Source organism: Xiphophorus maculatus, chromosome 22 (genome assembly GCF_002775205.1).
Source record: "Xiphophorus maculatus strain JP 163 A chromosome 22, X_maculatus-5.0-male, whole genome shotgun sequence".
Classification (NCBI taxonomy): Eukaryota; Metazoa; Chordata; class Actinopteri; order Cyprinodontiformes; family Poeciliidae; genus Xiphophorus; species Xiphophorus maculatus.
This window is the reverse complement of record NC_036464.1, coordinates 8,113,793-8,139,439: the sequence shown is the minus strand read 5'-3', so window position 1 is coordinate 8,139,439 and position 25,647 is coordinate 8,113,793. Positions and strand designations below refer to the sequence as shown.

Here is a 25,647-nt window from a genome sequence, read left to right as displayed (position 1 = left end):
GTTTGAGAATATTCCCAACAAGAGCTGCATTAGTGTTATGTTAGGTAACATATAACCAGATTTATAACAGGTCCAGATCAACTTGGATTTAAAGCTTAAGAGATTAATCAAGTCATAAAATAGCCAATTATTTAAGTTTTTCATGAGTGAAAAACCAAAATACTGATGACTAAATGTTAAAATTCTCACATAAGATGTGGGGATTAAGAGGTAAAGAATGTGAATTTGATATAAATTAATGTAAATAATTAAAGATTGGAACATTGTCCTATATAGATCCTGTAAAATGTATTTTTTCTATATTAATTGAGAACCAGAAGACATTAAAAATAAATTAATTATTTTCCCATTATTTATTAAGTCTGACTTTGATCGCAAGGCCAGTTTGTCTTGCCTTTTTTTTTTTACCAATTTCTCAAAAACTTTCCACCCTGGATGATCCTTTCGTCACCTTTCTGCTAACCTTGACTTGATAGGACGTAAATGAGCAAATATTTGAAATATCCTAATCAGATTCAGATTATTTGATGGTAAGTATGAAGTGAAGAAAACTGAATGTCTTAAGTTCTAGTCGAGGTTGTAGTTCCACCGTCTGGTTATTGCAGCTTTTTGTTTATACAGACCAGCTTCTGTTTTCAGTGGAATATCACCAGCTAGGGTGGAAAAAAGTAGGAGAGCCACTGCAGTCAGAAACTTCTTTCAATGTTTTATTATGGAGTTTTACACAAATAGGTGACAGACTAGAATATAAAAATAACATTAAACCAACAATGCTAATGCATTTTCACAGAAATTAACACATTTAAGTTTTTTCTTCCTTCTCCCCGTAGACAAATTTAATGTCATACTCGTAGCAACATACGACATATTGTCTACTTTAATTCAATATATTACTACTGCCATGATACTCCAACCAAAACAAAAAACACATTGAGGAAAAACAAACAAAAAGACTATAAAACAATGCTTGATGAGAGTGAGGAGAGACAAACTTAAGAGTTCCTTTTAACTCCAGAATATCATAAAGTATGTCGTATTTGGGCTGATAAGTCACAACAGTCTTCAATATTCAAGAACGTTGTGATAATCACTGTTAAACCCTTTTAAAGGAGAAGTAAAAGCAGTTTTGTCTCCAACTCGTCTGCACATTCATTCGACGTCATCCTCTGATAAAGCCTGGGAGCTGATGATTCGCTGAAAACAGAAACAAAAAAAATTAACACCTTATTAAGCTGTTCAATTATAAATGATGTGTTATTTTTTATCTATTTCTGTCTTAGAGGTGAAATAGCAAAGAGCTACAGTGACTCTGCTCTCAGCTTTGGATGGTTCTAAGTTTGATCTTGCACCCTTTCTTGTCCCAGAAGCTACAGAAGCGACTGAGGGGTTTTCTAAGGATGCTGCAGCGCCGTTTCTGACGGGAAGAAGAGTCTCACCTGGCTGATTGTGGGCAGTTTGGTGAGCAGCATCTGAAAGACGGGCGGAGGCAGCGTCTGCTGGAGGACCTGCAGCAGCTGCTGCGGCTGACCGCACACTGCGATCGCATTAGTCAGGTGGTCGACACCTTTCTCAAACTCACCTGGGTCGAAGTGAAGAGGAGGGAAATTATAAGATAGGTCATTATATTAAGCAACAAGAATAAAAAATACATTTAGAAACAATAACATTTTAAAAACAAAAAAGAATAAAACCTTTTGGACAACCTGCTTCATCTTTCAGATTTCTAATTTGCTCTCATCTCAAACGTGTAGTGGCCATTTTTAATGAGAACTGGATTTTTTATAAATCATCCCAAGGAATTGTAAATATGAGTAGATGATATAGACATAAAAATGCATTACAATATTTAGTGGTACAGTTGTAATAAAGAAAAAAAAAGTTACAATAAGAACTACTTATTACAGTCTTTTTAGGTAACTGTATGTCTGCAATCCGAGTCCCACAAACCATTTTTTTTATTACAGTCATATAAAGAAATGTGATTTTTATCACTGGAATGCAAACAGTAACTGTATTTAATCATATTTTCTAATTTATTGTTGCTCTCATTGAATATACAGTGGAATAAGAGAGTAAAGCTAATTATCCTGACAGTTTTTAAACATCAAATTTAGTTTCTTGTGACAAAGATAAATCTTTTCTTTGGGCAGCATTTTCTACTCGCATTCTATTGAATACTACCAATGTTTCATAGGAGCCACATTTCCTGAACTGTTGTCGTTTTGCTTTCATACAGGGCGAACATCAGCTGCATTTAATCGCAACCTTCTGAATTAAAAGCTCTATATCTTGCATATAAATCTGATCTGCATATTGACCATTTATTCAACAGCTTGAGTTATGGTTTGCTTTTCAAAACCAATGAATAGCTCAATAAATTTGGCAATTTCTTAAATATTGCAACACTGACAACCACTGCTATCATGATGTTTCCACCACACACTGAACATTAACAAGCTCCATCAAGGTTTAAGATGAAGACTAAACATTTTGGATCCACCTGCTTAAATCTGACTGGTGTGCAGAACATAAATCCTGCAGATTTTCAAGTTTGACTGATATCTGACTGTAACTCAAGAGAAACGGAAGCAGCATGGAGCTGAAAATTATCAGCACAAACTGATTGCATTCAAGTTGAGATCATTTCCAACTGATCAGTGAATCTGAGATTTAAGCTTGTACCCGAGGAGCTGGAGATTTTCCTGGTATACATGTTCCACACTCATTTACTCGATGGATTAGAAATCTGTTTTAGATTAATGTTAAATAGTAACATTAGTGAGTAAATTCCTAAAACATTGTTTCTGTTTTTTTATTCCTGGATCTGCTCTGCCCTCTCAAACTGCAATCGGTCTCAGCAGATTGATTCTGCTCCTCTCAGGAGAAAAGACTGTTGCAACTTGTCATAGTGGAAAGTGACTGGGCTCAACTTTTTAACAAAAGAAAAAAAATATCTGAATTTTAAACCCCCACTATAAATGGACCAAACTGGAATACATGCAACTGAATCTGAATTGGACGACCTGGCTTCAAGCTTGCAATGACAATATTAATTCCTATTAATCAACTTTTTTCAGACTTTTCTTTTCATTCATTACAATGTCTTTGTCTCCATTTTGGAGCTTTAACTACTAAAAGAATACACACCTCACATCAAGGTCAGTGGAAGTCTGTGCAACAGGACAAACTAATGACCACTTACACTATAATATCCTGCAAAATATTGGATTCAAGACTTCCTTTGCAACTCTAACACTGAACGCACTGACACTGTGATGATGACAGTAGCTGCGTTTCCATTACAAATGTGCTCAAAACTGTTGATAAGCCACTAATGTAAAAAAAAAAGTTTTTATTGCAATTGCAGTGTTTTTATTAAACCAGAAATGCAAATAAAGATCACACATGAATGTTTGTTCACGCGATACGTCATTAAAACTCATGCTACGCCATCTTCCTCCAACTACTTCCTGTCTTTTTATTCATCTTTTCTGCCAGTAGTAACATTGATTTGTTGATCACATGACTTGTGTGATGCAAAAAAGTGATTCCATTGCAGTTTTGCAAAATATACCAATTTCGACACAGTCAAAAATACCTTAGTGGAATAACTCACATTTTTCGACAATGGCGTGTTTCCTTTAAGCAAATTTATTTTTGTAATTCCAATTTGTGCAAGTATATGGTCAATGGAAATGCAGCTACTGTTGCCTGGTTGGTGGATTGGACCAAGTTGTTTAGCACTTCATGAAAACACCAAATTTAAGTAATAATTTTTTAAAAATTTGAGATTTTGGTTGGGTATTTTGTGTTTCACAAGATTTAGATAAATTCGATTTGATTAGATGCAGAAACTATAAACTACGGTGGCCGACAGGTGCAAATGCGCAGCAAAAGAGAAAACATGCAAACAAAAAAGAAGACACCCCCGAATGAAATGCAGCAAACAAAAAGAGAGACGCAAACACCCCCGAATGAAATGCAGCAAACAAAAAGAGAGACGCAAACACCCCCGAATGAAATGCAGCAAACAAAAAGAGAGACGCAAACACCCCCGAATGAAATGCAGCAAACAAAAAGTGTTGAAAACGGAAGTGCTCCAGACCACTAGGGGGAGTCAAAGAAAATAGTATTCATTTCTATGGGACCAGATGCAAGATTCAGAGAAAGAAATTTGAAAGAAAGTAAAGGTATCTCTCTGAATCTTGCATCTGGAAAGTGTGATTATTGTGAGAAGTCTGAAACAATAGAGCATGTTATTTTAGAGTGTTGTAAGTATGAAGAAGAGAGAAGATGCATGCTGAGAGAGTGTGTAGGTATTAAAGAAAGGTTTAATTTAATAGAATTTTTGAGGAGAGATTTCGGGAGTAGACATATTCAAATAATTATTCGGTATCTTAAAAAAACAAAGCTATTTCATAGGATATGAGTAGAGCAAGTAGGGTGTGAATGTGTAAAGAATATCAAAGAGGGGTATATAAAGTTATAAGCAAGTTGGATAATATAAGCAGGTGTGTATGTGTGGGGGTATGTTTAATCAGGAGTTAATGGAGGGAAAAGGTAGAAAGTGAAAGTTTATAGACCATCTCGAACCACACTCCATACTGGTAAGTGGCGGTAATGCTACTGTAAGTTTGTTGCCAACCGCCAATAAATACCAAGAAGAAGAAGAAGAATCTTGCATCTGGTCCCATAGAAATGAATACTATTTTCTTTGACTCCCCCTAGTGGTCTGGAGCACTTCCGTTTTCAACACTTTTTGTTTGCTGCATTTCATTCGGGGGTGTTTGCGTCTCTCTTTTTGTTTGCTGCATTTCATTCGGGGGTGTTTGCGTCTCTCTTTTTGTTTGCTGCATTTCATTCGGGGGTGTTTGCGTCTCTCTTTTTGTTTGCTGCATTTCATTCGGGGGTGTCTTCTTTTTTGTTTGCATGTTTTCTCTTTTGCTGCGCATTTGCACCTGTCGGCCACCGTAATAAACTGAAGTAGAAATGCAAGCTTAATAAAAGCCCCATGTGAGATGAAGAGTTACCTTGTGACAGCAGCTCTTCTCCCAGCTGGATTTCTTCCAAAAAGAACTTCTGAACGGCTTCTGCGTCCTTCAGGTCAGGCAACTTCACAGCAAACAGTCCAAGATCACCCATTTTATATTTAAGACATAATTAATTTAATGACAAGTGTCACAAACGGCTCACCTTTGCCATTCCGGTCTTCTCGCCTGACGTTTTTTGTTTTCTTCTACCTGTAAGAAAGAAAAGAAAACAGTCTTGATAGAATCGAGTTAAATATACTGGAAAACACGTGGTTACAGGATTAGAAAGACTAAAGCTAAATCAGGTTTAATTACGAAACTATCTCACACGTGAAGCTAATATGTATGATAACGTCCTTATCTCGTAAATAACTACAATATAGTAAATATATATCATAGTGGAGAGTCTGTGTAGAGTTTTTAGTGCGGTGTCCTTGCGGGCTGCAACTAGCTATATGATGCTAACGATGCTAGCACAACTTCACGGTCGGTACAAAAAAAAAAAAAAAACTTACGTTCACGAAGCTTTTCTTTAAACAACGGGTCGCTCCGTCTCTTCCTGTCAAAGTATATACAGTACGCAACGAACAGGGCCCCACACATCCCGGCCACCATCGCACTCGTCCTGCCACTCATCATGTTTAAGAACCGATCATGGACGAGCGCGGCTAGCTACTAGCACACTGCGGCGGAAAGGAAATACGAATCACCTGACGTCAGACGTAACGTCCACAGGACAAGATCACTTCCGCTCGTCTCCTACAAACATGGCGCTGTTTTTAAAAAATTTATTTATTTGGAATTATTAATGTTTTTAAATGTAAATAAATAAATTAATACTTATTTATGTCATTTTATTTATAACAATGAACAGTAAAACAAGCAAAACAAAACAAAAAATAGCGTGTACGCACAGCAAGATGAAGTTAGCTAGGGGTAGCATGAATAATAATAAAAATGGAAAGGGAATGTTATATGTAATAAATAACATATATTATCAGAGTAAATATTATTGTACTATTTAAGTGTATGTATACAGGCAGGCAGGTAGACAGATCATGAACCACACTCCGTAACAGTGAACAGTGAAATGGCGCCACCTGTTGGGAGTTTCTCTGTGACCCTTATTCTGAGCTGGTAGATAAACTCAAAAAGATGTACAGTTGTAAAAGTGTTGACTGATAAAGATGTACAATAAAATACAACAAATAAAGACACATCATACTTTTCAAATTGCTATATATAAAACATATTTATATAAATCATTGTAGGACTTTTGTTCCACTTCAGAATTAAGCAGTACTTTGCACTGATGTATCACATGAAAACCCAGTAAAATACAGGGAGGTTTGGCGTTATAATGTGACAAATTTGCAGGCTAAATGTTAAAGAAAGTAAACGGGTAAATGAGAATAACAATATTGAAATTTAAAAATGTAATTTAAAATAAAATTAATCCATGCCTTTTTACACCTGCTTTAATGAATGATTAAATGTTACAATGCGGTGATATACCATCTCTCCTAAATAGCACTTTCAGTCTTTTGTAACTCTAATCAAAATGATAAATATGTCAGTTTCTAGTAAAAAGGTCTGTTGTGAAATCCAAATTAAAAATATAAAGTCTGTATGTGTGATGTTTTTGACATGTCAAACTTATTTCTCTTATCTCTATCAGCTTCAAATCTGCTCAGTTTAATACCAAGCTTCTGCTAGAAGCTGGTAATCTGGCAGCCTATAATTAAAGTTTACATTTGTTAATCCATTCACTTAAAGAGTCATTACTTCACAAACCTGCAGATTAATTAAGTGGCATATTTCCTGACAGGAGAGCATGTCCAATACCATCCACTTAGCAATCAAAAGCTAATTTTTTTAAAGCTCATTACTCTTTAACTGAAAGGCAAAATTGATCTGCTGTAAAATCTAATCAACATGAAACAATCCAACTCACACGTTGTGTGTTTTGTTGCCTTAGTTTCTTTTAAGTGGGCACTTCTCTTGAATAAACAATGATGCAATGAGGCTGGAAGGAAAGTACGACTATTTAAAGGATGGATTAGCGACAAAAAACTTTGCTAAAGTATTTATAACATAAGTGTGTGCAACGTATATATAGCCAGTTAAACCAAATTCACATTTATAGACCAAGTAATTCAACATAATTTAGTGAATAATTTAAAAAAATTTTATAAAAATGGGGAGAATTGTCATCTTCAGGTTAATGTTTCATATTTCTGACACTTGAAATGCAAAATACTTATAAATAAACTGATGCAAAAGACAGATACTTCACAAACTATGGCATTTATTTCAAACAGAGGCTTCTGATTTGCTTACATTTTTACAATAAATTACACAATGACCATCATCAGATGAGCCTAATAAATACTACAGAGCTTTTTTATTTTGCTTTTTTATTCAGACAAGCTCCTTTACTGTGTCTTAATCTACGATGCTTCAGGCCGAGTTTTGTTGGAAAACAGTTCAGCCGCATCCAACACCATAATTCTTCTCTAACAGGCAAAATCAAACAAAGACTAAAGAAAATACAAACTACAGAGAAATAAAAAAAATAAAAAATAAAAAAAGAGAAAAATACAAAAGGACAATCAGGATTTGGACTGAACGGAACATAAAGGAAGGTAAGAAAAAAAATGTAAATTCATGGAGAATAAACATGCTCTAACCCTCAGTATTTACACTCTGACTACAGTTAAAACCGTAAAACTGTCTGTACAGAAAAGTACATGTTATTAACAGTGCAAGATATTAAATAGCTCGACTCAAAACACTTCTCAATATACAAATGTATAACAAAAGCATACAATTACATACAAGTGCTGGACAAAAATGTAACTTCGGGATATAATACAGTGGGGGGGATTTATACAAAGGAAAACACCAGAGGGATGTCGTTAGAAATGTTCACACAAACGTCACTTTGTGATATAAATGCACATTTACAATACCTCTACCTTTATTCTGCTCGGAGTACAGGGAACGGTTTCGGTAGGGACCATGACGAGAACAGGCCTGCATACTGTTACTGTTCAGGAGTAAAACCAGAAAAATCTTACTGTGGCAAAAAAATAAATAAAATAAACAACAGATGTAAAACTTCATGTTTGAAATACTGCAAATGTTGGACTCTTGTTTTTAATGTTTTAGGCAGTACTTAAATACAAGGTGCATCTCAATCGATCAGAATATCATTGAAAAGTTTGTTTATGACAGTAAGGCAGGTAAAAACTCCTTTAGTTTTCTTACAGAGTGAAACATTTCAAACATTTATCTTTGCTCAACATAATGATTATGGATAATGAAAATATTCAATTTCTCAAAAGATTTGAACATTCCCATTAGACCCCCCCCCCCCCCAAAAAAAATGATTTTTAATACAGAACTGTTATTGTATGAAGCTGGATCTTCACAGAGTTCTGCATTTAAATAAATCAATGCAAAGTTGAGTAGAAGGAAAAACTGTGATAGAAAGAGATGCACAAGCATCAGGGAAAGAAGCCTACTGAGAATTTATGAAGGAAAGCCCAGGGAAATGTTTGAAGGAGATTCATAAACTGAGCTGTTATGCTCAAGCATATTAATGGAAAGTGGAGTGGAAAGAAAAACTGAGAAAAGGCACACTTTAAAGCTACTCAAGATGATTTGGAGTGCTCTGTCATATGACTACTAACCCGATTACATTGTCAAAAGTACCAACACCTGGTTATTTAATTATCATCTAGGCAACAGATTTACCTGACTTAAACCTCAAAGAATCTAATCAATGTTGTCAAGAGGGAGACAATTAAAGACAGGACAAAAGTCACCATTACACCTCAGCAATGCAGCAGGTTGAACACAGTAATTCATGCAAAAAGAGCCTCAAAAAGAAAAATCTTTAATCATAACACTTCAGCTATCCCCTTTTTTTCGACATTTTCCTTCCACAAAACTTTCCAATGATATGTTTGCATAAAAAACCCTTCTTCAGCAATTAACTTTTGTTGGTCACAACCTAACATTTCTGCACTAAAAATCAATTTTTATTGGCCTTATATAATTTTAGTGTTTTATTAGCTGCAAGCCAGAATCACTTAAAGTATAAAAACATATTACTGAGCAAAATGAATCTGTACAGTGAAATCAATCAAGCTTTTGATGATATTCTAATGTATTGGGATGCAGCTGTAGTTAGTTTGATGCAGTTACAGAATCTCATCTTCAGCGAAGATGGAAGGGCAGGAGAGTTAATGGACTGAGAGAAAACGTGACGAATTTAAGTAGACAGGCTTTTAAAAAAAAATAGATGAAGTGATCATTCACCGATTTCATCACTCCACAGCAATACCCAAGATGGATGAGTATTCAGTAGTAGATTCTCAAACACATTGAAAGCATCCGTCATTTTCCGTCAGATGTAGCCCTTCACTGGCCGCTCACTCACAAGCTGATCGTCAGTGTGTTGTTGTTTTTTTTTTGTTTTTAGAAAACGGACCGTCATTCTCAAAAAGAGCAAAAGGCACTACTGCATTTTTCCATCTGTATCCAGTGGAGTTAGATGAGCTGGGCGGAAACCCCCTTCTTCCTCCTGTACATCAGAACGGAGCGCTTCAGATGAAGAGCGTGGACAGAGAAATGTGGCAGAATGATGTTTTGTTTGCCCTTAATGCCGGAGAGACGGCGATCCTCAGAACGGAGCGGAAATGATCCGATACCAACTTCGAACGAGTGGAAACCATTATTGCTTGTAAAAAAATAACTTCATAAAAGAAATGGGGCTGGACGATAAATCGATTGTATCGATTAATTGAATTTTTGTAAAATTTTAATTTTTTCTTTACCAATGCGCTCCTTCAGTTTCAATAGTTCAGAGTGATGTCAGCACTCCCCAGGGCGGCCATTTTGTTTGACAAGCATGTTTTACTGCTTCTGTTTAATTGGACTTTGAATTTATTTCAACCTTACGGCAAAATATCAGAATCAGGCCAAGACTTTTTTTAAATTATGAGAATAAAGTCATAATAGAAGAATAAAGTATACATTTTATTAACATTCCTCATTTTAAACAAAAAATGAGGAATCTTTTATCTTAAGAAGATAAAAGGACTGGTTACCAGACATGTGTACCATCATTTTACAGATAAAATGAGGAACACTAAGCATTTTGCAAAGTTAGTGGTATAAGTTTAAGAAATAAGAAATTATTCTAAACAGCATGACTTTAAAATGTGAAAACATATGCACATGTTGAAGAAAGAACTACACAATATGAGGTGGTCACATCATACCCTGATAATTTAACGTTTTTTCTCATTAAAAACTTTTTTCTAGTCATTTTAAGATTTCTTTTGGTAAAATTGCATCTTTGCTCTTCAAAAATTATGACTATATTCTCATAATTAAACAAAACTTATCATAGGTTGGCCCTACTGCATCATTTAGAAGGAAATAAAAGCCAGTTTTTTGAAAATATTTTCTGTAATTTCTTCCTTTAGAAAAGAAAGAGCAAAAACAAGTCGATTAAAATTGGAAATTGGATTTGGTATGAAAAAAATTGGATATTTTATTTTTTAGCCATATCGCCCAGCCCTAAAAAGAAACAAAGCGCTAAAGTGAAATCTAGATAATCTTTTTGACAAATTTCACCCCCCTAACCTCCCTCTCCTTTAACACAATCTTCATAAAAGTGCACTTAAGTGCGGATAGCTTGCCGAGGAAACAGTTGTCAGTAGAAAATAGTGCTTGTTTCTCGTCTGGTTCTTTGTGCCCCAGCAGCTGCGGAGAACCGGTTAGGTCCGTCTCATCATCCTGCTGAAAAAGAAAGGGGGCGGCGACCTCGGGGTGCTGGTTAAGTGCTTTGTGCGGTGGCTCCTCGCGACTTCGTCCTGTCACCTGCACTCCACTGATACCCCGGAGTTCTGAGACGAGGACGACGAAGATGGTACCGGAGGGTCGGCGAGCGTCAGCATGACTGCTGCTGTTAGCGAGCTGGAGGATGGTGAAGAAGAGGAGGAGGAGGAGGAAGCAGCCACTGCACCTTCAGGTTTGAAAAAAGAAAAAAAAAAGTTTATAAAGTGTTTTTTCTGTATTTTGACCCAGCAGAGATTAAGAGAACAGGCTTACTTTCTCTTTCCTTCTTCTTCATGCGTTTCCGTCTCCTGTCGATCGAGGCCACCTCCGACTTCAGGGAGAGGTAGTGGTTCCGGATGTCTTGCAGTTTCTCCTGAAGAAACGAAATCCTGTCCAGACTGCTCATCTTTTCCAAATCAGCTAAGTGGACACAAAACAAATGAGTTTAGTAACACAAAGTACATGCCTTGATAATTAATTACTGACACTCCATGAACCCTGTCACATTGTTATGTCTATCCTCTAGTGCCGACGTCGTGCAACTTTTCATGCATTCCTGCTCCAACAAACCAGAACAAAACAGCTGAATTTCGTCCTTGGAACATCAGCAAGTTTAGTAAATGTCTGGTAGTTAACCAGTCGTTTAATTTGAGTGTACTAAAGCTCATGTATGCAAAAGTTGCAGGATGGTCAAACTCCAGGACTTACACTGCAACAACACAAAATCTAGTATTTTTGGTCTAGTTTTTAGTGTTAATATCTTTGTACATTTGAAATAAGACAAAGCTAACAAAGAGCTTGTTTTAAGTCAATAATTCATTAATATTGATGAAAAAGTATTCAGAGGACGAACAAGACATTTTAACTTATAATATGGGAAAATGTCTTCTTCCACTGGCAGATTATTTTACTCATAACTAATACTTTTCATCAATATTAAGGAATTACTGACTTACAAAAAGCTTAAGGCAAGTTACTTGTGACCTAGTTTTTTCTTATTTAAAAAGTACTAAGATATTTCTACTAGAAACTAGACCAAAGATACCTGGTAAGATTTTGAGTTTTTGCTGTGCAACACAAGGAAGGAAAATGATATATAATCTTAAACATCTTTACAGCTAAAAATCTGAAAAGTGCAGCTGCATTTGTACCTCTCTACTAAATAAAACAAGTTCAGAGCCACAAATATTACCTGACCTTTTGTTAAAAGACATCTTATAATTTTTGATAAATATCAACTACAAGAAATCTATTATAATTTTTAAAGAGCAATAATTTTATTCCTATTTTATGCTTTAATGTAAAGAAAAACAAAAAACTTGTTCAAAGGGATGATGGCTACATTTTCTTACATGGGATGTTGATATTTGCTGATGTTTTCTAACCTAATAACAGGAAAGGTTAACATAAATAAAAATGGCAGGTACCTTTAGTGTCACTGCTGTGGAAATTAATTGTAATTGTAAAATTGTAAAAATAAAAATGAAAACAAACTGAAAAATAATAAAACAATGAAAAATAAAAAACTTCAGCAGTTTTAAAGCTTTTTCTTTATAAATTTTTGTCAAAGTCTTTAAGAAGCTCCAGAAGGTACATTGAATGAAAAACTTAAAGAGGTCAGAAAACTTTTACTTACACATCTGGAAACTCCATTTGTAGATGCGCGGCGATCTTCCATGGCTGTCTCTGTGCTGGGAGTGATCGGGGTCTCCCTGCTTGTGGTACTTATGGCTGGAGGGCGGGGATCGGCCGTGATACTTGGGCGACGCGGAGGCCTTCAGGTCCGATGAAGTGTTCTTACAGGTGGCCGATTTGGCCGAGCCTTCGACAACAGACTGGTCCTCGCTGTCACTGCTGTTAGCTGAGGAAGACATGAAGAGATGAAAGAAAAAAATAGTTGATTAATACAAATAGATGGAAAGAAAGTCAATTGGAAAAACAAGAAAGAAATGGATAAATGATTGAATGAATGTGTAGTGAAGGATAGATGCACAGATTAAACGGATGGATGACAGAGAAAGAATTGGACTGACACTGATGGATGAAAAGACTGAAGAACAGACTGCTGGATGGATGGATGGATGGATGGATGGATGGATGGAAAGACTGAAGAACAGACTGCAGGATGAATGGAAGGATATAGACACTAAAAATCTGAGTGTCTAACACTATCTGGATGGATGAAATAAATGGATGTATGAAGGATAAACAACTGGACTAATCTTAGTGATCTACAGACTTTTCCAACCTGATGAGATAATAAAAAGGGGGCATATTTTCAAAAATAAAAACAGCATAAATGCATAAAGCTATTATCTTAAAGCTTTATGATGACTATTTTTCCAAACTTCTTCAGATTTAATGTCTGAGTTTAAATCTAAACTCAGACGGTTCTGATCTCCTACCTGCTTTCCTGTTCCTTTTGGGAGGCACACCGAGGCTTTTGCGGTTAGGCTTGTGTTTCTTCGAGACTCCACCTGTCTGTGATTCCTTCTGCCTCTTCTGACTCACAGATGCTACAAACAGATTTAGAAAAGAGATTTCAGCTTCTCAGCAGTTCACTTTAAATAAGAGTAACAACATAAGGAGGATTTAGTACAGTGGTCTCAAACTCCAAGCATCAGCGCGCTGGTGTCCCTGCAGCTTTCAGATGTCTCTCTGCTTTAGCACACTTGAATGAGCTAATATTAGCTCATTAGCAGAGCTTGACTGCATGTTAACATGGTTGTTTAGCCATTTATGCTGCCGTCCAGTTGAAATTCCCCCTTCAATGTAAAAATTTAAACTGGCCGGATTTCCCACTGGGAAAGAGGGAGCAACTCCGACTGCCTCGAGTTAAGGCGAACTTCGGCTTTCAATATGGCCGCTCCTCGCATCAACAGAAGTAAGCTTGGTGAAAACATGTTTATTTACAAGACATAAATAAGAGTAAAAAAAGCAGTGTTTGTTTATTGAAAGTAAAGTTTAAAATTATGCTGTGTTAGGGCCATTGCAAATGATGTTTATACTTTAATCAAACTTCAGTTTGTTTGCATAGAAAGTTTGGCTTGTTTGGGTTGGTGGGGATGCACTCTAACAAAATAAAATGAAAAAGCCTAGGTCTCGGTTCAACTGAAGTGAACTCTGGTGAGATTCGAATGTATATTCGATGAAAGCAGACTGGAGACCGCTCCAAAAGCAGGAAATGGACCCAGCAGGGCATTCTGGGTAAATACAACCAAAACACACATGGTCTAGTGATAGACTGGAGAAATGGCTTGTGGTCTTTTACCAACGACAAAAATCTGATGGCACTGCAATTTTTTTTTTTACATTTTGTAAAGAAGGAAGTTGCTTTCATGTCTTCTTAGAGGTTTTTGTGTCATTTCCTACAATAGTTCTTGGTGCAGCACCACCACAGGCGGAAAGGGGGAAAAGTTTTTTTTAAAGGGTTTGGTTTCTTTGACACATTGTACTGTGAAAGCAAAACACTGCAGCTAACAATATAACAAATGTTGCAATTTTGGTCTCCAATCGAACCGATTCTATGGGACTACCAGGAATGAAAACAAACTAGAAGTTGCAGGACTCTGTCCCTGGAGGCCTGGATTTTGAGACCACAGGTTTAGCAGCGTTTGTACCTTTGGACTTCTGCTCACTGTCCTGCTGGCTGCTGCTGCTCAGCTCTAGGCTGCTGCTGCTGTTGCAGGACAGACTGACGTCGTAAACCTTGGAGGGGGAACCTGCGCCGTCGTCCTGCGGGAGCTCCTGCAGCTCTCCGCCCAGACTCTCCACCTCCACTGTGCTGCTGTCTGTCTCGCTGCGTCCTCCCGCTGCTTCCTCCTGAGTCGGATCTGGGGGCAGATCGTGGGAAACCGGCTCTGAGGGTAAGGCGGGAGGCAGAGATGGCGGTGGAGAAGGAAGCAGAGCTTGACTGGTCTCCTCCACCGCGATTCCTCCTCCAGAGGGCGACTCAGGCGTTGTAGGAGGGGTGTTGAGCACGGAGTTGCTCCCGCTGCTGGGAAACTCCTGCAGCTTGTCGTTCTCCAGCTGCTCCTCAGAGCCTTCGTCCTCGGGTCCCGCTTCCTGGTCCGCCCCGGATTCATCCAAACAGGACGGGACGGGGGGCGGAGGAGAGTTGGCTGCCTCTGTGTCCGAGTCAGAGAATAACTCCTTCAGCGTCTTCTTAGGCCACTGAGCCTGAATGCTGGACCACACGTCCTTTTGTCCTTTGGGCCGAATGGCCGGGGCCTTTTCCTCGGCATTCCCAGATGCCTTAGCCCTCTTCTCAGGAATCTCCCAGAAGCCGGCTTGCCTCCCGGCTTTGCTCTTCTCCTTCATGCCGTTGTACTTCTTGGAAGGGGAACCTTTGGTTTTGGCGCGGCTTCGCTCGTTCTCCTCAGCCGGGATGTCGGCCAGCGCTGTGCTTTCGTCCTCTGAGCTGCTGCTGGACAGAGCCCCCCTGTCCTCCACTTTTCGAGGCGAGCCGCTAGGCAACCAGTCGGCACTCCTGGAGTTCCTGGTCTTTACTTTGGATAGACCCTTTGTGTTCCTCTCGGCGGCACCATCAGATTTCCTCTTCCTGGTGCTCGCCTCTCTCTCCGTCTCCGGCTGGCCTCTGCGCTTCCCAACGTCCGGGCTTTCCGCACCAGGAGCGTCCAGGCTCTTTCCGGAGATGGAGGACGCTTTGGACCCTTCGGAGGGGATGCCGCTCTCCCAACGCTCGGACGCTTGTGGCGGCTCTGTCGGACCTCGCCTGGCGCTGCTGCTGGGTTGATCTTTTTCGTTGTGCTCCTGTTCCTCATCCTCGCAGTCGCTCTCATCTGTGGACATCTCGGAAGCTGCAAAACGCAAAGTACTGTTATCTTCAAGAATAAGTCAGAAGACAGGAGAATTCAGTTACTGGATATAATGTATATTAGTCAATTATTGTTGGTGTTTTTGTTATTGATGCTGGTGACATTTAAAGAAATAATAATTATTTATTCTTCCAATCATTTATTTTACCAATGTGGAAATAAATATACAACTACAGACAAATTCAATGACTTGAAAAAACAAAAATGGGGCAAACAAGTTTGAATTGGGAATTTATTTCACCCAACACAAGGTCTAACCACTATAAATAAATGTTTCTTGGTAAGTTGCACATTGGCCACATGCTGTACAACAATTATGACGCTTCATAATTCTGCCAGGATATCTGACCGCTCTTTGTGGCAGTATTGGTAATTTTGGATTGAATCAAGCTTTAAGTGCATTTCCAATAGGGTTGTGATAAGGGTCTTTCTAAATAATTTACGTTTTAACTAATGCCTGCTTTATCCATTCCAGAACCCAACTGTATCCCAAGTTTCAGCCATCTGATTTACCCCTTCTGATGAAAAAAAGTGGCTAGAAAAATATGAAAGAATCCAGGACCCACCATGTTTTTAGCTAAAGTGGGAACTGTTGTAACACCAGTGTTACTGAGTTTCACTGATTTTATTTTATTTTTTGTTACAAAAAATTTAAAAGAAAAACCATTATTGTGAAAGTAAAATGCACATCCGATGGAGAATTTTTATTTTTTTCACAACCAAAAAAATGCAAGAACTAAATTCCAGACGGCACAGAAATGATGTTTTTTTACTAAGAAAAAGTGTCTGAATTTCCAGGCAGAATTATGTTAGAACTGATGTGGATTTTCTTCAACTTGCTAAGAAACATCTGGCTAGTCCTTGCAGGGGTCATTAGGCACACCGAGGACAGGTCGAACAGGACATTAAAAACATGCATACAAAGTTATTCCCAAGGGACGTTCAGAGAGTTCAATTAACCAAACATTCATATATATGGGACTGTGGGACGAAGCCTGAATACTTGGACATATGCATGCAAATAGGCCCCATGCCAGGATTCAAACTCAGGACATTTTTGCTGCAAAGCAACAATATCTTGAATCGCTAGAAGCCCAAAATCATCAGGGCATTGCTGCCAATCTTGAGCACATGTAAACTTCTAAGCAGAGCTGCATTTCAAGTGTTGCTACCTTGCAATCCGTTGAGGATTGATGTGATTTCTATTGACTTGACTGGAGGCTGCTGAGTCCCTTTGTCCTCGCTCTCATTTATTTTGGAAAAGACGTCGTGACTCAGGCCGCATTTGGAGCGCGGGACGCGGTTCGGGCCAAGGACCTCCCTGTCACCAAGCCGCTCCAGTCGGTCACGCTCCCTCTCGGCTTTGTTCTGTCGGGATTCAACACACAGCCGGCGTTTTATTCCACGAACATCAGAACCCGGTTCTTGCCGAAACCGTGCCCACCCTCTGCACAGTCAGTCATACCTTTATTTTTTTGCGGTGCTTTATTTTCGGGACGTTCTTATTTGCCGGGCGCACGATCTTGTCCGCTTTGATCCATTCGTCATATCTAAAAAAAACAAAAATCAGTACAAGAAACAAGACAGCTTTAACATTCAGGTCATCGACAAAGAGCCAAACATCCACGCTGACAGCAGCCACCACACAGACACCCGCCCAACCAACCGACATGTTGCTGTGACACAATAAAGCTTCAACAGCAAACGGAGAAAATCCAAAGGAATTATGTAGAAAAAGACAAACCTTTACGATGAAGAAAGAAACACACCAGCCACCACACAAATTATGTTTCCACAGGTACCAAGGGGAGCTATTGGGGACGGTGTGGGGGTCGTGTGAGTGGAAAATGAAACGTTTTACGACATCACACACAACAGAGACGATGCAGAGAACATCCCACTGTCTTAAAGAGTGCTGGAGGACCACATAACAACACTGTGACGATGAAATGCTGATTGCACCAGTTGACTTCTGGGTCATGGTTAGCCCTAACGCTCCTGCATTTACCCTAACCCGCTGGGGAGGGGGGAGAGGGTTGAGAGGTAGAGGTGAGTGTAGCAGCACTTTGTTTGGCCATTCAAAAGATCCAGAGTAGCTCATGGGAATTAAAAGATTATTTACAACCAAAACCACTGATTGGATCAATTCTAGAACTCTGATTGGCTACAAAATCATCATCCTGTCTGTAGTTTTAGTTTTTTTGTTGTTGTTGTAGAAAGACAGACTTCTGGGGGATAGAAAGACAGAGGATTGAGTCAAAACTGAGCCAGGAGTCAACCCAAAATGCTCAGTTCTGTTTATGCCACTAGATGGCACACTATTCTCCAGAATCAGAGCACTGTCTAGAGGGATGAAGGATAAATCTGTTGCTCCTGCAGGGATACCCATGTAGCGGTGATCCCCTGACCTGAGTTACAAGTTCATAAATAAAATTTGTTGAATTATTATTATTTTTTAGGGTGTACAGAGGTGATTTCTCCCCAGGTCCTGTCTTACCTGACGTTCCAGCCACAGTAGTGCACCAGGTAGAGCACCTCTCCCCCCTCCACGTCTGCCTCTTTCACAGTGGCCTCGTACGTCTTCAGAGTGCGGCCTCGCCCATACCTCACCTGCACCTTCATCCCCGGGGGGTAACACTCAAACTCCTCCCCTTCCTCCCCCTCCTGACTGCTGTCATCCCTGCAAGAAAAACAGTTCAGCACTTCCTGGCCCTAGGCTGCCCCCATTGAACACCACAACCATAGACGCAGGAGAGCTAGACGCCACATTGGCTTCCATGCCCCGTAGAAACGACGTGCCAGTGAATCCGCCATATTGTGAGTGGCAAATTCTCCTCGGAAAACAAAACCAGTACGTTTGGAAAGGAAATTTTCCAAAGTAAATGTATGAAACATTTTATACTCAACTATTAAACTGTGCAGAGTTTAACTTTTTTTTTATTTCATGGGTGAATTCTAGACACGGATCTTTTGTGTTAGATGTGTCACTACTGCTAATTTTAATATTAATAATAAAAATGTAAATAATAATAATGATAAAATTGTCATTATTATTAAAACTATTAAGTCTTGCAATGGCAAATTAAAAATAAATTGAATTACTAAAAATATTAATAATGATTATAATGTTATTATTATTATACAATTCTAATTAATATTCATAATAACTGATCAATTTAATTTTAAAAATAAAATTAAGTGGTTTAATTTGCTAATATTATCCGTATTTTCATACTATTATAATAATAATAAGCGCATAACTATTTTACTATAACTAATAATATCAATAGAAATTTTATTGGGATTATTATAGCAGTAGAAATAATAACAGCGGTTATTATTGTTATTATAGACCATTAACAATATAGTATTGTACTGATATCAGATAAATAAATAGTGTTTTCATAGTATTTTGATCATAACAGTAATAAGCTTATAACTATTTTATTAAAACTAGTAATAATAATAGAAATATTATTATAATAATTATACTATTAGTAACAATAACTGTGGTTATTATTATTATTACTATTATTATTATAGACCATTAATAATAAAGTACTGTACTGATATCTGAAAAATAAAATAAAAGTGGTTTAAATTCATTCATTAATGTAACTAGTTTATTATTGTTGTCAGTTACATTAACAACAATAATAAAAACATTTAATTGCAAAACTGTAGCTGAATATGCATTAAATGATTACAGTCTTTTTCCATTACATTACCACACTTGGTGATGTTTAGTATTTCAGCCGTGTTAGTAACACAGTACCTGTGGTGACGATGCTTCACAGCATCAAACATGAACAGCGGTCGACCTAAATCCATTCAGCAGAAATGTCCAGCGCAGTCTGTGCGTCTCAATAAAAATGCCACTCACAATATGCCGTAGACTTTGGCGTGTGATCCGGGTGCTAACGCAGCATCTGTTCTTCTATGTCTATGACAACAAAGACCCACCCTCACATCCATCCACCCAACCTACTGACTGCTGCAAAGAAGCCTGATTAATATGCTCCACCCTTGCCTGCCTTGTCCCATTACAACACATGGCCTTTATCTATAAAGAAACATTAACTTCCTGTTCTTGTCCTGCTTTAACTCCAGTCCAGAATAACCTGAGGCAAGCTGCAGGATAAACAGCTACATCATTAATAGTAACCCAGGACAGGGCACAGTACAGTATGTGTTTCAGCAAGTAAAACATTCTTGTATGGCAAAACTCAATGAGAAAGGGGATAAAAACACTACTTTGAACTATCCCTACACCCAAACATGAAGCGCTTGAGATTCTCATTCACACACAAACACACAATGTGAGGAATAAAGCAGCCACAAGAAGGAGCTAGTGGGAAACAAAGCTGGAGGCTAGTCTGGCAGTGCAGTCAGAGTTTTAGATGCAAAGGGACACAAGAGCAAGTTAGGTCAGCAAAACGCAGCTCTGCAGGGTAGCTCAGCAGCAACTTAAAGCAGGTCTGTAGCACTGATGGAGGCACTGAGATTCACAACAATGTTCTCTGGTTCCACCAACATGACGTCTTTTAACACTCCAAGAGGAAACAAGCTGGGATAAACTCAGCAAAAACATCACATTTTGCATGTCTACTCACAGCCGTTTGGTTTGGCACAGAAACAAATGATCAAAGGAAACAGCAGCTATTTTAAGTGTTGTACTTACATATAGTTTCAACACTGATAAATAAATACATGAAAGCATTTTTTTTTCACTCACTGCATATTAAAAATAAAAATCCATGAGGAATGCAAAAAAGCAGTTATCTTCAAAAACAAAAACAAAACAAGTCAGTACGACTAGAATCACCACATTGTGTATCTCCTGCAACCCCTTTAAATTCAACCCACCTCATGTTTTATGACTTTTTCTTAAGTTTTAAGTTCTTATAAAATATATACATGTATTGGAATTGTGATTCTGTATACCAGGAAGTGATTTATAACCACAAAAACAAAATAAAATGCTGTCTTTAGCTGTCGTGTTGCTGTTTATCTGTTTCTACAGAAACCAGGTTGTGGCACTCACAAGGAATGCAAATATTTAATAACAAAACAAGCCTAAAAACAAAATAATAAAAAACTGGCATGTATGACATGCACCTGTATTCTACCTGTTTTACTCAGATGCCCCTAAATAAAACCAAATGTAGTGGATAATGGGTATATTAATATTATAGGGACCATTCATTTTAAAATCCCAATAAAGATTGTAGTCATAACCTGACAGCTTGTGAAAGAGTTCAAATGTTGTGAAAACTATAATTATCAGTCTCTCTCCAGTAGGGGTGGGCATTTTTTTGTATTGTTAGTCATTTATTGTGATAAATTTCATCTCATGATAAGAATTTGTCACAATAAATTACAATGAATGATTTTTAAAAACAACCCAAAACTGTCTATATTTTCGAGATTAATTCGACTTTTCCCCCCACTGTTTGTTCAATGACAACAACAATAAATATCAATACATTTGAAAATATGATTAAATGCAGTTTAGAGATATAAATCACATTTTAGATGACTGGTGTCCTAATGAGGCGTATTACAAATAGGAATGTTTTTCAAGAGCAGCCACAGATATAAATCATTCTTATCGTCATTTTTATCAGAACTGTACCACAAAATCTTGTGATAAAACTTTGAATTCATATCATCCACCCCTACTCTATAATTACTTATTTCCACCCCAAAATAACAGCACAGTTTAACCTCCTTGTAAAACAATTACACACAATGGAAATCTGCTACTGGATTCAAACGTAGCCCTCACACAGTCCAGACTAGACGGCGTACACATCAAAGAGACGAGATGCAATCAGAAGAGATCAGATCAGCCTCTGGCTTGTCCACAGACTCAATCTGACAGCCTGCAAGTTACCGAACAGTCCGCAATCTCGACAAAACGCAACAAACGGAGAGTACCCACAGACCTATGCAGCACACCTGTGTCTACACAGAGGGAGACACTAAGAGCTTTTTAAAGACAGGAAGTAGTAATCTGCCTTCTTTCACATCAAGACAGGAGGTTGAACCAAAGCCAGCACATCTGCCTATGCACCAATGTCCTCGTGTAGCTATAGGTTACTGCATCTGAAGCGCTGAGAGGGTTGATGTCTCAGTGACGACATTCATACACATGGAACATTTAACAAGAGCTGAGGAACGGAAGCCAAGAGAGAGAAGGCAGGGGAGGAGAGGCAGTGAGACAGAGAGAGATCTGGAGGTGTGCACAGCCATGTTGTGTGCACTGAGTGGGTGAGGCTTTGCCACGGTTAAGCAGTCTAACACAGAGACACACAGAGAGCACAGCGTGAAAGGCCAGGTGGAAGGTAGCAGTCAGGCGCTCTAACAGGCCTCTGCCAGCTGATCCCAACCAAGCCACCAAAATAATAATAGCACAGAGGGCGAGAGCTTAGTTAGAGGAGGGACAGGAGAGCTCTTTGGTTAGACAGGCAGAGAAGGATTGTGGGTATTAGTGTCGTTAAGGTCACAAGGATCACTGCTCCTTATTTGCTAATAGACTTTGTAGCTTTGACAAAGCAAAAGGGAAGGCCTGGCAAAAAACTATAAACATTCTTTGGGTGAGGTTGTCTTTGGACTCCGGGGACGGTTGTTTTAAAGCTGTGTGGATGAGAGAACTTACCCGGAGTTATCTTTGCTCTCCTGCTCGTCATCCTGCTCTGTTTTCATGTTATCACCTCCGAGGCGGGATGTGGACGACCCTTCGTCTGCGTCCGCCTTCGAAGCGCCTCCTTCTTCTTCTTCTTCATCATCATCATCGGCGTCCTTTCCCTCCGTTTTGGATGGTTCCGACTCCGATTTGTTTTGGGTGAAGTCTGTTTTTTCTTCCTATGTGTGAAGGAGGGAGGGTTTTATTTAAAACCCAACCTGGCATCAAAGTGAAAATACATTTTACTCAAAGTGTCCCGACGAAAAGGTACCTTGCAGAGAACAGATGGTGGAGTGCAAAGTTCTCCGTCCATCTGGGTTTTCTGCTCCTCTGAGATGGAGGCAGTGGGAGCCGCTCTTCCTGCTTCCTCCTCAGACTTCACCTCTCTCTTGGGACCCTGCTTCAAAGGAAGGTCCATCTTGAATGTGATGGCAGTGGAGGTGCAGTACTCCTCAAATCCATATAGATACCTGCAAAATAAACCATATCTCATAAATTTATCACAAAAGAGAGCAAGAAAAAGAGACAGAAAGAAAGTGAAAGTGAGGAAGAAACAAGAACTAAAATTGAAAATGGTCAGAAATTATACAATTTACACATACAATTTAAATCATGATTTTAGAAAAACTCTAAGAGATATCTAAAAGCAGAATAATTTGAAAATGGCTACATGTCTTGTGTCATTGGCATGGTAGATAACATAAGACAAAGTTGCAGATTTGGGTAATATGGGTAAATTTTAGTCAGCAGACATTTTCTTGTATCTTTTTAGAGAAATTTAGATGACTTAAATGGAATGCTCTCTTGTCTTTCCTATTTTGATGAGTGAGAATCATGTCAGATTTATACCCAAGTCCCTGTCGTCTGTTCAACGCCAGGGACTTCTTGTGAAAAGAGGAAGTTGTGGATCGCTAATCAACATTTTCTGATCCATTTTATGAAAGCAACATTAATACTAACATTTAAAAAAGAAAAACACTTGAATCACATTTATTCTATAGAAACTGTTAGGTGTGCCAATGAATATGGCATATGTGAGTGCAACAAAAGCAGTAGGATATTATGATGAATTTATTTTAGGGTTTTGCACGTATCCATCTATCTAGATATTGCGTGTTTTTCGGCATTAGTACATACTTGCGGTAAGCGCATTTGACATTGTAGCCAGCGGCCGAGTTGAGCACAGGGATGCCCAGATCCTGGTAGACCTGCTTCCAGACAGAGCCACTTTCAATCTGTTCAACGACAGACGATCGCAGATTTAAATCAGAGAAACAAATCAAACATGGCTGAACTGAAATGTGACGAGTGAAAGTCAAACACTCACGTTGTCAAAGCCTCCCAGTTTGTGAACCAGCCTGTAAAGCTTGAAGAGGTTCAGGTTCCTGTAGCCGAGAACAGGCCGCTTGTTGATGGGGGTTCCTACAGAAGAGAAACATTCAGCCGGTGTTTTGCGATGCCGATGATTCCTGTAAATGTTGGTTTCATCACTGTACTCACCTCTGTCCTCCATAAACTTGTAGAGCTGCTGCAGAAAGTTTTCCCTCTCTTCTGGGAACGGCTCCACCTCCTCCTGCAGACAGGAAACAAGAGAGCAGATGAGGATCATTTCCACTCGGAGGATGGGGCGATGGCTCGCTGTGCCGCCGCTAACCTCCTCCTCCTCCCCGCTGGCGTCTTCCTCCTGCTCGTCTTCCTCATCCTCGTCGTCCTCCTCGCTGCTGGAGCTCTCCTCTTTCACTTCTGTCTTCCAGGAGCCGGGCACGGCTTGTTTCCGCTGGAACTCCAACGCCGCATCCAATGCTGTCAGAAACGCACACAAAAAATGAAAACTACCTACACATGCACCAGCTTTAAATTAGACATTTTTAATCTGAAAGATTAAAATGTATCAGTGTCTGCAGTGCCCCGGAGCAGCAGGAGCCGCTGTGTCACAGGTGGGGCCTCACTACCTGGCAGATGCTCATTTCAGGCTTTGTATAGTCGAAAACATCACAGTTGTGAGTCAACCACCTGTGAATAGCTCAGCTGAGATAATGCAAAGCCGTTTCCTGGCTGTAATTATGAGAGTGAGTAAGAGTGGCGCAGCAGAAAAGGGGGGAGGAAGAGAAAAAAAATCGAGGGCACTGCAGGAGAAGCTTTGTGAGGACTTCAAATAAAAATAGATTCGACAGCGACAGGAGCTCTCAATCGCTGGTTTTTTTTCAGAACAAAAACAAAAACTTATCTTTCTTCATTCTGCCTCACTGAAACACACTCCGAGTGGTTTCTTTTTTTTTCCTGCCAAGTGTGCCAACACACATAGCCAGCCCACAAGACGTCGGAACTGGGAACGTACCACACCAGTTCAGACAGATTCCTTTCTTGGAGCATTACCTGCTTTGAGTCCCGCGTCGGCTTTGGGAGGAATCTCGCTGTTTATCTCATTGACATCCTTCCGGAGCACCATGTAGCTGCAAAACAAGGTGAAAATAATTTAAATATGCATTAAAACGCACTGTGAAGAGTGTAGGAAGTAAATAAAGGAGGGAAACGCCAGCACTTCAGCTTTTACAGCCTCGTTTTCCAACATCTCTACAGTAGTTACAACACAAAGTGTGATTTTTATCACCAAGCCACACAGTAACTGCATTTACTCATAGGCTTTAATTTATTGATATTTATTGATGCCTTCATGTAACCAAGAGAAGGGCAATATAAGAATTTTGACAATACAGTAAAGTTTTTTCAAACAAGTTTTAAATCAAAAACTTTTCTGCCAACAGCCATCAACATCTACAATAATGCTGCAGAATTTGAATTAATGTGAGTTACAACAACATTTAATTTCTTTTTGGGATCAACAAAGTATTTCTGAATGTGATTAATTAAGTGTAATTTATTGTTGTCATATAAATAAATACACACTACAATAAATATCCAACTTTACTCTGGGAGGCTGAGTACAAATAATGCCACACTTTTCAGATTTTATTTGTAAAATTTTAATAACCTATTAATGGTGACAAATACATGGAAGCTTCAGCAGGTTGGATCCTTCACTCCAATAGGCTCCCTTGTTCTTAGTTCCTCTCAATAGTTTTTTGAGAGAATTTCAGATCTGGAGTTGATTTTGTGTCAGGCGAGTCATTTCTGTTTGTTTGGCCATTAGCGTTGGACCATTATCCGTTTGAAAATCTCCATTAATTATCAATTGTAAGTCTTCTTGCAGAGATAACCAGGTTTCTACTTCAAAGAG

The 25,647-nt window shown here is 38.8% G+C and overlaps 2 protein-coding genes and 1 non-coding gene across 7 annotated transcripts in view; all 3 read right to left on the bottom strand.

Annotated features, from left to right (window-relative positions):
* Positions 1-691: 691 nt before the first annotated feature.
* Positions 692-5,733, bottom strand: tomm20 (translocase of outer mitochondrial membrane 20). Its single transcript, XM_023327043.1, has 5 exons — positions 5,546-5,733; positions 5,194-5,240; positions 5,031-5,112; positions 1,437-1,579; positions 692-1,194 (listed from the first exon to the last, which is right to left on the bottom strand). Exons 1-5 carry the CDS (start codon positions 5,667-5,669, stop codon positions 1,150-1,152), a joined length of 441 nt encoding a protein of 146 aa, XP_023182811.1. The 5' UTR covers positions 5,670-5,733; the 3' UTR covers positions 692-1,149.
* On the bottom strand, positions 1,270-1,403 carry LOC111606802. Its single transcript, XR_002752247.1, has one exon. It is a non-coding gene; the product is annotated as a small nucleolar RNA SNORA14 (small nucleolar RNA).
* Positions 5,734-10,562: 4,829 nt separating the features above from the next.
* The window catches only part of arid4b (AT-rich interaction domain 4B), a 47,839-nt gene continuing 32,754 nt past the window's right edge, over positions 10,563-25,647 (bottom strand). For 3 of the 5 annotated variants that reach the window (XM_014469338.2, XM_023327152.1, XM_023327151.1), the window contains exons 10-23: positions 24,786-24,862; positions 23,910-24,212; positions 23,737-23,831; positions 23,547-23,644; positions 22,681-22,879; positions 22,383-22,588; positions 18,219-18,401; positions 17,187-17,271; positions 16,894-17,089; positions 14,504-15,703; positions 13,289-13,399; positions 12,520-12,744; positions 11,157-11,303; positions 10,563-11,070 (exon numbers count right to left, since the gene is read on the bottom strand). In XM_014469338.2, the coding sequence (XP_014324824.1) occupies positions 10,922-11,070; positions 11,157-11,303; positions 12,520-12,744; positions 13,289-13,399; positions 14,504-15,703; positions 16,894-17,089; positions 17,187-17,271; positions 18,219-18,401; positions 22,383-22,588; positions 22,681-22,879; positions 23,547-23,644; positions 23,737-23,831; positions 23,910-24,212; positions 24,786-24,862 (3,274 nt within the window). In that variant the 3' untranslated portion in view covers positions 10,563-10,921. The remainder of the gene's footprint in view (positions 11,071-11,156; positions 11,304-12,519; positions 12,745-13,288; positions 13,400-14,503; positions 15,704-16,893; positions 17,090-17,186; positions 17,272-18,218; positions 18,402-22,382; positions 22,589-22,680; positions 22,880-23,546; positions 23,645-23,736; positions 23,832-23,909; positions 24,213-24,785; positions 24,863-25,647) is intronic. The other 2 variants (XM_023327153.1, XM_023327154.1) reach the window with 2 other exon arrangements.

Bases quoted from the DNA above. Each gene is read 5' to 3' on its own strand.
- tomm20 (XM_023327043.1), bottom strand. From the start codon at position 5,669: ATGATGAGTGGCAGGACGAGTGCGATGGTGGCCGGGATGTGTGGGGCC. The intron at 5,241-5,545 runs GTAAGTTTTTTT...TCTTTCTTACAG, and splicing joins TAAAGAAAAGCTTCGTGAAC to GTAGAAGAAAACAAAAAACG. The intron at 1,195-1,436 runs GTGAGACTCTTC...TTCTGTTTTCAG, and splicing joins AACTGCCCACAATCAGCCAG to CGAATCATCAGCTCCCAGGC.